General features: G+C 42.1%; 1 protein-coding gene across 8 annotated transcripts in view; it reads right to left on the minus strand.

Moving 5' to 3' along the window:
- Window positions 1–435: 435 nt before the first annotated feature.
- LOC123959159 (multiple epidermal growth factor-like domains protein 11) overlaps window positions 436–15,568 on the minus strand; it is a 119,204-nt gene continuing 104,071 nt past the window's right edge. The window contains exons 16-22 of one of the 8 annotated variants that reach the window (XM_046033073.1): window positions 14,392–14,520; window positions 12,855–13,088; window positions 12,008–12,159; window positions 10,355–10,424; window positions 8,886–8,939; window positions 6,245–6,463; window positions 436–2,317 (exon numbers count right to left, since the gene is read on the minus strand). In XM_046033073.1, coding sequence (XP_045889029.1) covers window positions 2,112–2,317; window positions 6,245–6,463; window positions 8,886–8,939; window positions 10,355–10,424; window positions 12,008–12,159; window positions 12,855–13,088; window positions 14,392–14,520 — 1,064 coding nt within the window. In that variant the 3' untranslated portion in view covers window positions 436–2,111. Of the gene's footprint in view, window positions 2,318–6,244; window positions 6,464–6,709; window positions 7,860–8,885; window positions 8,940–10,354; window positions 10,425–12,001; window positions 12,163–12,854; window positions 13,089–14,391; window positions 14,521–15,568 lie in introns of those variants that run through there. The other 7 variants (XR_006822238.1, XM_046033068.1, XM_046033067.1 and 4 more) reach the window with 7 other exon arrangements.

Genomic DNA, 15,568 nt, shown 5'->3' on the forward strand with positions numbered 1-15,568 from the left:
AAAGCAAACTTTTCAACACTAGTTGATCATTTTGCTCAAATGGTTAATCTAAAGTAAACTGTTTTACTAAACATGTATGAATAGGTGAGCGTGGTCCACTCAAAGGCTCACAGTGCCCCCTTTATCGGTGCATTCACAAAATTTGATATGTAGCAAGTGAGTATCTTAAATTAGAGTACAGGGTGAAAAATTTCACAACTGACATTGATTGTGATTATGGAATCTCCAAAGAAGCATTATGGGTACTTTTCTCTTTTTTTTGTACAGGCTATCTCTGGAAAACATTATTAGTCAACATAATATGAAATACCACAGTATGCTGATGACACAAAATTGTGTATCTGTAATTGTATGATTATTAAACAACTGCTGCTTATCAAGACATGACACCACTCCCCTGAGCTATGACAACTTTATTTTAGTTTAGGGCTCAAAACAAAAAGAACAACCAGCACTCGATGCATCTACTGTAGCTGAAACTATTATTTGGATCAAAGGTGAAGAAAAGACATATAAGCAGCAAATGGAACAAAAGTAGGAAATAATACATGAGAAAAGAAAGCTGTTTACATCTGATTGTCAACATGTCCTGTTATTGCTATTTGCCGAGGTATAATTATCAACATTTGTAACAAAACTGACCTACGTTACTGAAAAATTTAGCAGGATTTTATACATCACTGCTCTATTTCATATTTAATGTCAGAAATAGTTGATACAAGAACATCTGAAACACATCATTGTGTTATTTGGGAACATACATCTTATGATTTTGTAATGACATTAGTGTTGAGGTGGAAGTTTAAGTAAATTAAAGTTTAACTATTAAAATATTTGACAGGCATTGGGCTTTTATAGAAAGTGCTTCCACTTTTGAACTTTCTGCAACAACTACATCAGTGCATTAGAGTTGAAAAAACTCAACAAGTCCATTACCAGTAATCTATCGATTAATCATTTAAATCATTTTGTCAAATTTCAATGACAATTTTCTTTTCCTTATGTGATAGTAATTGAATATCTTAGGTGTTTTAGTCAATCAGGCTGAACAAGATATTTGAAGATGTCATCTTGGGTTTTCAGAAATTGTGATGGACACTTTTACTATTTTATGACATGTTATAGGCAAAACGATTAATAGATTAATTGAAAAACTAATCGAAGGATTAATCAATAATGAATACAGTTGTTAGTTGCATATTCCCAAAAAGCATGTTTCTGATTGGAGTTTTTCCCATGTTGAGACAGTCAGATGACAATAATCAGTTCGCACCAAAGGACAAAAAAAGGGTATTCATGGCTAACTATTATATCTCGAATAATCTTTGGCATGCATAAAGCTCGACACGATAAAAGAAAACCACTATAATAATCACTAGTGTACAGTGACTGTACAGCCAATACACCATTTTGCCTACAGTACATAGAAAAAAGATCACTTTTTTAGAGACAAAATATGGATCCCGTTTAGGATCTTCAAATATGTAAACACGAAATAAGAAACAATGTGTAAAAATACCAGAACTATACAGGTAGTGTAAATCTGACCAGACTGCAGTTTGTGTGCATTTATTCACATACTTCCCTTTTTGTGGGAGATTATCGGCGTAATGAGCACATTCTCTCCAGAGCTGTCCATACAAGTTTGTTTGCAGTGCAAGAAATAATGCCCATGTGATGCTTCTTCATTGTGCAGGCTTGGTAGATCCTCTGAATCCAATGTGCGTGCCAGTCTCGTCTTTGGCACGCACATTGACAGTCTCACCCAGATAAATTTACACGAATACCTCAGTCACTTTGCTTTTCTTTTCCTATCGTCCTCGAGTTCCCGTCTTCTGACACATGTGGGCATACGTACAACGTTTATATTTCCTCGATTGACATTTTGTTGATGAGGGGGACTTTACAATACAACACAAATATGAAGTATTGACTGGCACAAAAACAGCTCAAACAGTTTGAATATAATACAGTGATAAAATGATAAACATTCTCACACACACACAATCTTTCCATCATTCCAATCTTTCCATGTTCTGTCCCAGTTCACAGTTTCCTGGTTCTGGATGAACTGGGAGCACTGGTCCAGTGTCCAGTCTGGCTGCTGGGGTCTAGAGCAGTGAGCTTGTGGGGCTGCCGGGCAGCGGAGGGCTGTGGCTGTGCAGGGTGAGGCTGTAGCTGTGGGAGGGACTGGGGCGCACAGGCAGCAGGTCGTAGTGGCTGGGGATGTGGCTGTTCCTGGGCAGGTCGTATGGGCTCTGAGGGTAACTGGGAACCACAATGCTGCCGGCTCCCTGTACAATACTGACGGTTGGTTCTGGGAGACAGAGAAGATTATTTAGTTGACAAATCAGTAAATAATCAGACTATTATTTTTGTTAACTGCTTTGTCATTTAAGTTATTTATAAATTAAACACTTGAGTATTTGCGTCTTTTCTCAGTTTTATGTTATTGTAAATGGAATTAATCTTTTGTATTTACGATATTTTATAGAATAAATGACAGTTACTCAACTAATTAAAAAATATTTGAGATTTATTGAATATGAAATTAATCATAAATTTTATTTTACTTGTAAAATGTAGCAAAAAAATGCTTCATCTTTTCTTGTGATTTTAAAGGATCATACCAGTGCTGTTGCAAGTTTTAGTTCCTCAAATACAAACTATGTATACTTTTTATTACTGGAGATCATTTTTAAATGCATGCTGTAGAGTTTCATATTTTAAAAAATAGATAGATATATCTTTTGGCTTCTAATTATTTTCTGTATGATATGCAAATCAATTAGCAGATCCTTGAAAAACTTGCTAGAGTTGTGTAAAATCATGTCTGCTTTAATTTATAATTCATGATTATAATTTAATGAAGTTACGTTATCAGATTGAGTTGAAGAGTCTGAACTGTGTTACCCCCTAATGTAAAAAGACAAAAACAACATGCACTTTGATGGATTCTACACTTCAGGCCACTTTTAGGAGTCTGCTAAATGATTCAAACCTTACAAAAATAAATGGAAGCCACTACCGTTCTATTTCGTATAGGCTTCGCCCTCTAAGGCTATCGCTATTGGGTTAGAGGCGAAGCAGGATGAGTCAAAGCCTCACTGGCCCATATGATACCATCAAGCACAAACCCACCTGGCCAGAGGCATATAATAAGCGCCCTGGTCCCCGGCAGTCCGCGGCATAGGTGTTGGCAGGCTGACCCACGCGTAGTAGGCGGGGAACCAGTTGGGGGGCCCCATAGAGCAGGGTCAGTGCGAGCAGTGGCCATTACCCCCACCATCTGGTGAGAGGCGGCACACTCACAATGACATCACTCAGCCAAAACACTCAGTAAGTCAGCAAGAAACGTGACACGTGAGACGTAGGTAGAAACGGACGAAAGAGCACGAGAAAAGACCAGGAGGCCGCTGTGCAGATGTCCTCCACTGTCATCCCACCGTGCAACGGCACAGAGGAGCAGACGCCTCGTGAAGTGCGCCCTGATGCCGTCTGACATTTAGGCCTGTGAAATAGCGGCGAATGTCAGGAAACGACTGGGCAGAGGAGGTAGGATGTAGCGTTGTCCTCAGACTCATGGGGGGGAGGAAAGAAGCCAGAGTGAGTAATCACCCGCGAGCGAAAGGAGCTGGTTATGCTCTTAGGCATGAATGCAGGATTGGGGTGGATAAACAGCCAAGCTGCCGTCACCCTGAATCCTGAGACACAAAGGAGCCACAGAGAGGGCAGCCGGTTCACAGACCCTCTTGGCCGATATCAGATCCACAAGTAAGGCGACCTTGGCCGAATGACACTTCTGGTCTGCCATCTCAAAAGGGGCTTGGGTTGGCACACGTAAGACCAGCGGCAAATCCCACTGTGGAGCAACGGGCCGTGTCACCGGCCTGTGCCTCTGCACCCCCCTCAGGAAACCGTCCTGTCACCAAAACCCTTGTGATAGGACATGGTGGCGGCAGCGTAGGTTTTAACCGTACTGAACGCCAGACCCCTGTCCATGAGCAGCTGGAGGAAAGAAAGCAAGGCTGCAAACTGTAGGCAGTCCAGAAGATGCTTGATCAGCCGAACCGGCGGAAAAGCATACGTCCGCCGGGCAGGCCACAGTGGGTGCGCGAAGGCTCAGTGGAAACCACAGGGCACACTGAGCGTTCTCCCAGTTGGCAAACAGATCTACCTCCGCCACACCAAACCGGCGCCACTCGTCTGGGTGAGGGCTCCCCCTCGGTATAATGTCCGCCCCCCTGTTCAACATGCCAGGGATGTACTCCACTCTGATAGAGAGGAGATGAGTGCGCCCACAGGAGTAGCCGCCTGGCCAAGCCCAGCAGCTGCGCCAGCTAGATCCGACCCTAAAGACAGAGGAACAGTGTTCAGTCGCCATCTCTGTCACACCGGGTCGACCCACAGGCGGATGAACCACCACTTTAACCTCCCTATGTGCAGGAGGCCCAGGGGGACCTACCATGTGAGCCGTCGACATGAGGCCCAGACACCTCGTGATCGACAGAGCTGCCACCACCGCCCATGGGACAACACGGCGGAGCAGCTCCACCAGAGCCTCCACCCTCTCCTGAGAGAGCTGCGCTCTCAAGAGAGAGGAGTCCAGCACCACATCCAATAAGGTGAGTCCCTGAGAGGGGACTTCTTCCAGTTCACCATGAAGCTTGGGCGAGACAGGTGTGCAACTAGCTGGGCTATCTGTACCACCGCCTCCTCCTGAAACTGCACCAGCAGCAGCGGGTCGTCCAGATAAAACAGGACCCTGATGCCCAACCGCCCCAGGAAGCGAGCCACTCCGACCTGCTGATGAGTAGCCCTGGTGGCCATGAAGGGAAGCCACTCTGCTCCTCCTCCCAACCGTGAGGGCCGCGACCCATGGGGGGCCTGCCTCGAAAGGGCGGGGACCCTGGCCGTGGGGGGGCCTTGCAGGTAGCAATCTCAAAATATGAGCAGAGCGGTGGCCACTGACTCTGTAGAGGCAGTGGCGGGCCGGGGAGGAGGGAGGGGTCTGCTTGTGACATCCATCTGGCCAGCTGCAGTCGGTCCGTGCAGTGTGGAGGAAATGTGTGAGAAGGCGGCTACTGACTCAGCAGACTACTGACTTTAGGGCTCTGTTTGTGTTTTATTTCAGTTTGATTTTTGAACAAAAGTGCAAGCAGAACAAGAACATAAAGCACACACTTTCCCCCCCATGTCACTGGCGCTTCCCACGCGACCCCTGCGACAGGGAGGTGAGCACACAGCAGCCTCGGGCCAGCCGTGTCGCTGGCGATCTTTCTTCCAGGGAACGGGGAGGACGGGAAGGGGTCCGAGTCCAGCCCACTTAGGCTCTTCCGGCCCAAATGAGGTCCGAAGACTGTGACTTATACTGTGTAGCTCACAGTGTGTCCGTTAATAAAAGTCTGTAGTTTCCCCAAATGCTGGAAAAGTGAATGCGGTTAGCACTAGCTAACATCAGCATTTTAGCTAACATTATGTCTGTTATGTAACATTAACTAAAGTAGTAATGATGTAATATTAGTCATTAGTACTAACTTACGTACTCAAGGGTTGAGAACATCAGGTACAAGCTCAGACTTATCTGGTGTACAGCTCTGTCCTGTACACATCCTGATAATTATATTTCAGTTTTCAGAGGAGTCTCACAGCTGGCTGCTAAAGAAATGAGGGACCATGGAGCTGAGCTTAATGAAATGTATTAGGGATGCAAACTAGTCCTTTAGAGCCAATGAGGAGATGTTTCTTTTGGATTTTAATGTGCAAATTAAATGCTTAGTAATTATCCAGCGATCCTGTATAGAAAAAAATGAGGTATCAAGGTGCATCGATAATCATTTCATAATCGCATCGCAGCCCTCTGAATCATAATTGAATCGAATCATGAGGTGCCTAGAGATTCTCACCCCTATTAGTAATGTTTAATGTATCATTGTTTGTGCTTTGTTTTCCCATGTTCTCCTGTTGAGCTGTGAGTAGTTCTAGTAAGGCTATAAATGCTATGATATGTAGCAGCGGTCAATGATAATAACTGTCCCTATAAAAAACAAAACTCAAATGAGTCGCCGTGGGGAGCCAAGATAGAGTCCGACACACATTTCCCCAAAACTCGGTTTTTGTACTGATTAAACAAATCAGCTATAACATGTTCATTAGTGAGCTTCGGAAGTGCTGGTGGGTGGATTTTGTTACTAGCCGTTTCACCCCAGTGACACGCTAACACCCCCTCCCGCCTTTAATGTACCCATGTCGTAGACGTTCTTGGTGGGTGCGGTGGTGGTGGTGGTGGTGGTGATGATAGCGGTGGAGCAGCAGTGTGTCACGTGTTCATGGCGAGCCGGCGATTTCATCTCCACGTAGCTGCTCTCCGAGTGTTTACACAGACCGGGTGGGTCGTTGATGGTGGCGTATGGGTTTTCACTGTTGAGGGAGCAGGTGCTGGACAAGGAGCCCTTCATATAGTCTAAAAGATAAAGACCACATAGATCATTTAACCTTGTGTGTCGAGAAATAACGGTCTATAAATCATGTGGGAGTTCAAACTATTCATATGAAATTCCAGCATTTTTGTCTTTGAACTCAGCAGCAAAAGACCCAAGAGGCTTCTCGTCATTGAAGCTCTGATGGTGATGCATTTCCAAAGTTGTGGTTTATAAAAAAAAAAGGCTCTCTGGCACATTGCTGCTGATCAAAAACCACAGAATTCCAATTTTCACATTTTAATATTTATTAAAGGATGATATTCTCTTCTGAAAAGACAAAACTTCAAACTCTGGATTTTTAAAAACCCTTTAAAAGTGCTTTCATAAAACATACTGATTATGCAAAATGAAAGAAGCTGCTTTTCCATTTCCTGATGACAGGTTATAAAACACTTTTTGATGTGCCATGTCTGAAACATTTCCTGCAAAGTGTGAATGAAACAGGCTGCCTGGTTAAACCACGAGTTACCATAGTGAACAACTGCATGTCCAATAATAGGGATTATTACCAGGACTAGTCTTTGAGCACTCGGAAGTCATGTTTAAAATTTCCTGCTGGTATGACTCCAAAATACATAGCTGTAGTTTCTTCTTTTAGAGGATACGCCTGGTGTTATTCCATATTTTTCTAAATCTTCAAATCCCATGAACAGGAAACGTTCCCACTTAGCTACTCTGTCTGTGGCTCTCAGCTCAAAGCCCATTGGTTCCTACTGAAGACGCAAATCTTCAAAAACACCTCACAAACATTTAGTTACAAGTTCAGTAATTTCCTAAAACAGCCGCTCACAAATTTTAGCAAACGTTACTCTGACAAGGGGAAATAGTGCAGTTGTTGAGGACTATTTTCAGCGGCGGATGAATCCACATGTGGTGCTCTAGTGAGTATTTGGGACAGCAGGACGGTGTGTGGGAGACTGAGTTACAATAAACTACAGTGTGCGTGTTGATGGTGATGAAGGAAGATGTCTCCCAGTGCAGCAGTGAGGCTCACTGATGTGTTTTTGGAAATTGCTACTGAATTAATCTCTGAATTAATTGTTGGTTTTGGTGTTTTCATGGGATTTGTTGTAACAAAGAAAATGTTTGTAATATCACCAGACTTATCCTTTAAGAAACATACATGTTAAAGTAATCATTGCATCACTGGACGACAGAGGTTACGTTGCATGGTGAAAAAGTTCGGGTTAAAAAACGCAGACATTCTGTGAAGCCGCAGCTGAAGGAAATACGCATCAAGCGACAGGAAAACACACAGCATTCAGTTATTGTGGAGGAGAGATTCCCCGGGTGAGTTTTGGGAGTGATGGGGGTAAAAGCAGGAGGAGCACCCCCGCAGAGAGGGAAAACACACAGAGGAGAGGAGTCAGGTTCATCCTGCAGAGAGACAAACACACCTGTAAGCACTGGTTGGTACATATCCACAAGATCAAATCACATTACAATCATCTTATCTCTACAAGGATACTGAGCATTCAGGTACAGGCTTGGGTCTGTGAGGTTTTTCATGCTTTTTAATAGAGGGCTCTGGTGTGGTCTGGTCTCACGAGCCTCCACCTCTCTCAGCTTTCTTGGATTCAACAAAGAAAATGCTATCACACAATAGAGATTCAACAGAAAGGGCATTATGGGTTTGTGTGCTACGATCAGGACGTGTTGTGATATCAGGTCTCAGGGAGGAAGCAGTGTTCGCATAAAAATCTAGGGATTTTTTGAAAAATGTGACGACACACTGCATGAGCCTAGACTTAAAATATCTAACATCAAACATGTTTGGACAGCCAAGACGACAAATAGATTGAGACAGCTCCAATTACGTTTTTGATCAGCCTACATCAAAGGTGCGCACCAACTGAGGTAGCTCTCATAAATTTTATTCCGACATTAGAAATTTGTCTACGACAGTAAAATTGCTTGAAATGTTGTTTGGCCATAAAGATAACCTATTAAAAGGTACAACTGCAGGGAGAGTAGGTATTTCTGGAGCAATGGACTTTTGATCGGCGACCTGTCCAGGGTGTACCCCGCCTTTCGCCCGATGTCAGCTGGGATTGGCTCCAGCCCCCCGCGACCCTGTACGCAGGATAAGCGGTTGACGATGGATGGGACATTTTTTTGACTATTCAAGTTTTGGAATAATGGGCCTTCTGAACCTGTACACTGAGTATACACCTTTTAGACCTACAGCACACTTTCACAGTTAATCAGTTGTCAGAGCTGAACCTCCCTGCGTTACATGGGACATGCAGCGATCTTTCAACACAGGGAACTGCTACATGAAGCTGAGGTTCAAAATGCAAGAGAGGCAGTCATTGGCTGAAGGGAGCTGTTCGAGCAAGAGTATTGGCTGGGGTGACAGAGGTTGACGAGGCTCACATAGGCTCAGTCCACCTCACACTGTACCTCTGTAGCGCGGCTCCAAGTGGTAGCTGTAACGCCGGTCAATGCAGTAAACACCTGCACAGAAACCAGACAGAAAAGTAAACTACATTTATGTTTAGTGCTGAGTCTCAATTTGGATACTCCGGTTAGTACATTTCCATTTGGTACACTGTGTACACTATGTACTTACTGGCTTAGAGCTAAATTTCGACAGGGTAGGATCGACCACGGCTGTTGTGCACTTACCAGAAATTACTATTGCAGCATTTGACCGCTTCTTCTTTTAATGGCAAATTGTTCTCACAGTGCATTTTGACATAATTGTCAGTGTGAACAGACAGTGCTCAAAATAGCAAGTGTATGTACTGAAAAACGTGACTTGAGACACAGCAAATGTTGTCAGAATATGGAGTGTGGAGATTAAAGGAGAACTGTTACAAGCAGTTTGACTTACGTTGACATGCGTGCTTATTGACTTACTGTACATACTTGACATTTCCTCACTTTTTGTAAAGTTTTAAGGCTCTAAAAACCCATTCCAGGTATGTTTTCTCCCATCTGTGGGTGTGTCAAAGTTGTTACCATCAGCAGCAACATGTACATAAAGATTACCAATTTAAAAAGGCAGTAAACTGCAGTGCACTTGCGTACACAACAGGGTGTTCAAGGCACCACAGTTTATGTTGAAATCGACGTTGTGCTACGTTTTGTTGGAGCTAAACCCGGCCATGGTGTTGTGCTTGTTAAGAAACAAGCAACCAGTCAGGGCTAAGAATGGGGATGTCATCTTTCTACATAAATAGCAACAGGAAAAATCCACAGAAAGGCAAGGTTGTTGTAAGTTAACTTACAGAAATAACAACCCTTAAAATGGCAAATTTCTTTAATCTAACATATGAGTCACTCGCTACCAAATGGACAGAGTTAAACAAAGCAAAATAACCCTACATCCCGAACAGAAATCAGGTAAGTGAAACAAAATGGCGTTCAGTCTACCTAATCTTCTGTTCAAAGCTCAAAAATCTATCAGATCTAATCAAACTAGACAGCATTTTGAGCATAAAACAAAGAAGGGTTTTTTCCCACATATTTAGTTGTGCATAATGAAAAATACTTTTCAGTGGCTTTAAATATTTTTTTATAACATTTTATGGAGAAAATATGATTAACGTTAACTGCTTGACTTGACTAATACTCATATTACATAATACTAATTCTTCTGATCACTCAGACAAATGTTACTTTTTATAACTTTTTTGTGGGAGAAACTTTCATTAAATATATTTTTATAGTCGATCATAATGCATGGAAAATAGTCATGTTATATTTAAGAACAATTGTCAGCTGATTGCTCAGTTGAGGCTGGTGTGTCAGGAATTTGGCTTGTAGATTTGAAACTGCAGCGTCAGAATCCATAACATTCGTCCCACACAACATCTGTAAGCGTAACTGGCAGAGAACGCATAGCCCAAACCAGGAGAGTGACTGACCCAGCTCGCTGAGGTTACAGTAGGCCCCCCACTCCGGTGCACTGTTCCTGTGTCGCTTCTTTGTCTTCATCTGGGAAATATACAAATAATTATAACACATTAGAAAGACACACACTAAATTTTTAAAGCAATGACCAATGGCACTTTAATTCTCTGTAGATGAAACAGGATGTTGTAGCAGGAAATAAAGATTCCATCCAAATGTGTAAACCAATGCGATGTCAAATTTGAAGGAGAAAGGAAGTTTCATTTATTTTAAGGTGTTTTTATTAAAAACTTTGTTGTGAAATTGACAATGTGCTGGATCCCTCTGCCTGACTAGCTTTCTGTTCTGGCCCAGCACATAATGCAGTTTATAGTGATAACAGTGGCAGATTTTCATATTCAATTTCAGTTTATTTATTTACTTTCAAACAATGGTTCCCTGGTTTCAGACAGAATTGGACAAAAGCTGCTTCTCATTTCTAGCTAGTGACCGTTGCTGGCAGACTTTATCAGCTGTAGGTAGCTGGCGAATCACGATAATGTTAGCGCCGTGAGTTGGTTGAAAACGGGATCTTCGGCTGACCTTTTAATGTTTCCTTCTGACTTGTTTTAAAACTAAAAAATCTCAGTCTCAGTGGTTTCATCAATATCGATACCAATATCTGAATGTTGTCAAACTGTAGCAAGCTCCATCACGAGGTAGTAACTTTAGCAAAACACATGTCAAAGAGGAACGGAGAAGTATTACGTATTTGTTGCATGGCCGTTCCCCGCCAGTTTCGAGGGGTTGACCACCCCCCCTTGCAAAAAATTTTAGGGGAAACACTGATTCTCATTTTTTTAATTTAAAACGTAACCTGTAACTCAACAAACTAAAGTTAGTTCATGCTGCACTTATCAGTGTTGGAAGTAGTGTCAGCTGTTAACATGCAGTTACTATTGCAGGTACTAAGCTAGATAGCCAGACATGCTAACATTAGAGCAGACAAACACATTGTTGACGCCATTCTTTACGTCTTTGCTTTTGTGCGTTTGATTGTTGAAAGGCTGAGTACCGGCCTTAATACAGCAGTGTGAAGAAGGCTTGACAGGCCTGTTGGGCCTGGTTGCGGTTCGTAAGCTCTGCTTGGACAATGAATTTTTTTATATTTTACAGTGAATTTAACTATTGATGAAATAAAACTTAACTCCTTTGGTTTTCTATAATACAGTTAATATTACAAAGATTTCACGGGCACTATTTCTTCTGTAGAAAGTAGCTCCTATGAACACTTTTTAAACATAGAGGCCTGTGGATTATTCCCAGTACCAAGGACATTGTTTCTGCACAGAGATATAGCTGCTGTTTTTTAAGGCACTTGTTTAGTGCTGTGAGCACCATAAACAAAGTTCTATTCACCTCCCTTGTGGTAGCCTGGAGGCAGAAATCACGCAAATGAGGACAAACAAAACCAAAACTAATTGCATGGCTGGATAAAACTGGTAACAAATGAGAAAATCTTTTGTAGAGAATATCTCTTAAATGTCTCTACATAAAGCAAGCTGCAGCTGATATCACATCTGCAACATTCAATCATTATATTGGTTTTATGTATGTCAGCATCCTGCAGCCCAAGATATGTTTTATTTTGAGCTTTCCTCAAGAAGTCAGAAAGTACTTACGCCCACCTTGGTGGTGCTCCTCTTGTCCGGCTTGGCGTAGTGCGCGGCGTAGGTGCAGGGCCCCAGGGTGCGGTAGCTGGGGTTGGAGAAGCAGCGGCCTACAGAGCTGTTACTGGGAGAGGACTCTGTAGAGGAGAGCAGGCCTGTGCACTGCAGCCCTGCTGTCACCACACGACATCAGCACGGGTTCTTTTATCGTCCCCTTTACACATCACCATAATATACATGTGCACACACAGTGCACCTGACAACCGGACACAAGGTATCCAAGCACTGACGGCAACACTGCCGTCCAAAGCTGCAGATTAATATGAAGGAACTCCAACAGAAATCAAGAGGAACTTCAAACTCGTGGAACATTTATACATACATTTTCTTTACCTGTTAATTCCTGTTTATGGTCACAGAAGGTTAAAAGCTACACACACTCACTCACACTCTCGTACAGTGTAGATCAGCACTGAAATAATTAGTTGATTAATCGTTTAGTCAATTGACAGAAAATTTATTTACGAAAATCTTTGAAAATTGATTCATTGTTTGTCATTTATCAAGCAAACATTTCAAACATTTGCTGTTTCTAGTCAGTAAAATGTGAGAATTTGCTGCTTTTCTCTGTTTTATATAATCAAAATTCAATATTTATTTATCCTGTTGGTAGACAAAACAAACAATTTAAAGACGCTCCCTTGCGCTCTGAGCATTTTATAGACTAAACGATTAATTGAAAAAATAATCATTCTGGAAAATAAGAAGTTGCAGTCCTAGCTTAAGTGGCCCCATCTGCCTGGATGTGTGAAGTAAGAAAAGTACCTGGGAAAAAAAAAAAGACGCAGAGATACGGACGTCTTACCTGAGAGGGAGTAGTCGGTGGAGTTCATGTGCAGGGCCGGCGTGTAGGTAACGCTCGGCACATGATGGCCTTTCTCTCTCTGCCGGAGTCGGAACCAGACCACCAGGCCGAGCATGGCCATGATGAGCAGCAACAGGAAGATGATGCCCAGGACGGCACCGGCTGATTGCCGCTCTGATGCCAGGGCCGGGCTGATCTTGGTGTAGGGGTTCAGTTCCTCCATCATCAGAGCCGCTGACGAAAACAGGCAAACAGGCATTTTACATTACGTGAAAGAAAACACATGCAGTCCTATAACGACCGCACAGTTACCGTTCAAGCTTCCATCAGTACTCATATTTATCTTCTTTCTAAAATCCTCACATTTCACTTATTACTGCAGTTCCTTTCTTTCCTGTTGGCTCTCTATTTCGGTAGTTTGCCTTATAAAAATGGCCTAAATCAAAGGAGGCGGACAAAATAACATGAAATTTTAAAAGAGAAAGACTTCAACTACAACTCCACTGCAAACACAGCTGTAAAGGTGGGTCTTTATATATTTGAGAACTCAATTATATCATTTTGAGCACTTATTGTGTTATTTTGACCACCATTCCTTTCTGCTGATTAAAAACTTAATTTGTGTTCGGCCTAGACTTACTAATTCCACTAGGAATGTAAACATTACACCTGCTAAACATCAGAATGATAGCATTGCTATTTTGAGCATGTTTACATGCCTAAGTTAGAGTATTTAGTTAGTAACGTTTTGCCTCAGCCTCACAGAGCTGCTTGCATGGCTTTAGACTCCTAGTCTTGATCTTTTTGTTTGTAGAAAAACAGTCATTTTGAAAACAGCAGTATATATGCTTTCAGTCAATTCATTCTTTGTCCCTTGACACCACAGTGCCCTTTCGATATGACAACTAGGAGTCGCAAAAGTAAATGTTTAAACGTAGTGGCTTCACTTCTGGCTTTACACTTGCACTGACACATGTGATTTTAAATCTTTTTGTAGCTTGGTTATCTGTCTCAAACTGCTGCTGAAAACATCATATTTCACAGTGCTGATTGCCAAATTGGTTCTATAGCTGACAAATGATGCTGACTGACCAAGTGTTTGTAATGTAAACTTAAATCAAAGTTTCCGTGAGGTGTTGCATTATTTGCTTCTGTATACATGTGCTGACTAAAGTGAAGAAATTTGTCATAGGAGAATCAGATTTTAAATGCACAAGTATATCAAAGCACACGTGCGCAATATTAACAACATGTTAGTGCTTATTAACAAAATGCAAAAACAAAAAGTTCAACAAGACAAAAAAGTTCTCACCAACAGACATGTTAGTCCATCAGGCCATTAGAGAACTCTTTGTACCTTTATCTTATAGAAACACTATCACACTCTTCTTTTAATCTCAACAAGATGTATGTGCTTGTTCCCCTGTCATCTTATTGTCTATGATTCATTTGAACCCACATGTAAACCAACGGGAAGAAGCAGCATCAAACACTCATCATCCAGCTACATTTTCCTCACAGAGCCATTAGTTCTCACCCTGGTCACAGCGGATGCCTTTGAAGCCGATGCTGCAGTAGCAGGTTCCCGTCACGTAGTCACAGGTGGCGTTGTTCATACACTCACACAGCTGCTGGCAGCCGTAGCCAAACGTCCCCGCAGGACACTCTGGATGCAGGAGCAGTGTACAGTTTAATATGTCTTTAAATCTTACAGGCGGATACACAGATATTACAGTTGTCATGTGTAAAATTACAACACAAATAATAAATAAAGTGATGTTTTAACTTCAGTCAAAGTCGTATAGTCGCTCTGTGGGTTGACTCTTTTCTATGGCGTATCAGTCTCAGTATGAATGAATGCACACTGAATGGATTCACAAATGTATTTTAGGATTTATATATAGCCACGGCAGGACAGTCATAAAAAACCCACACACACAAATACAATGACTTTTACGGATGACAAGCAGTTTGTAAATGCATGATTAGCAGTTTGTATAGAAATACAAATTTGTTGTATGATAAAAATTGCAAATACCTGTTAATGCCTATATTTATAGACTTATTTTACATTTATTTTAAAGAAGAAATAATTGTCTCTGAATGCAGAAGTTTTTATCAGTGGCCCTCTACCAAATGGCCAATCCAAAGAGGAGTTGAGAGATTCAGCAGATTGTTGGCATTGAACACGCGGCTCTCAACGGCATGTACTCTCCATTCAGTGCATTTCATTGAAAATTTTAACTTTCGCTGGGACCGCAAACATCTTTTTAAGGCAGATGGACTTCGCCTTAACAAGTCAGTCCAACCTGTTTTACTTTCTGCGTCACTCATCTGTTCCCTCTGCCAAGGACAAGAGACAAGAGGAATCAAAACAAGAAGAAGACATAACACAACACGACAGAAACCTTGAAGGAGAGTCACCACAGCTCTGACCATGGGAGACATCAGAGCCAAGAGGGAGAGTCTCCAGGCCCCTCACTAACAACCACCTGTGAGGATCCACCATCTTCAGCCCCCCAATCCCCATCCAGGTCAAAGCATAATCTGTTAAACAACTACATGCAGCTAAATAACCAATGAAAAAACCTTAAGAAAGGTTTATTTGCACATTAATAAAACATGCAATGCAATTAGAATATATATGAAACAAATGTGGATTGTCCAAAAAAAGGAAATTAAGCTTAAAAAACAAGCTACTGATTATAAAATGA

This window comes from Micropterus dolomieu, linkage group LG20, assembly GCF_021292245.1.
Source record: "Micropterus dolomieu isolate WLL.071019.BEF.003 ecotype Adirondacks linkage group LG20, ASM2129224v1, whole genome shotgun sequence".
Lineage (NCBI taxonomy): Eukaryota > Metazoa > Chordata > Actinopteri > Centrarchiformes > Centrarchidae > Micropterus > Micropterus dolomieu.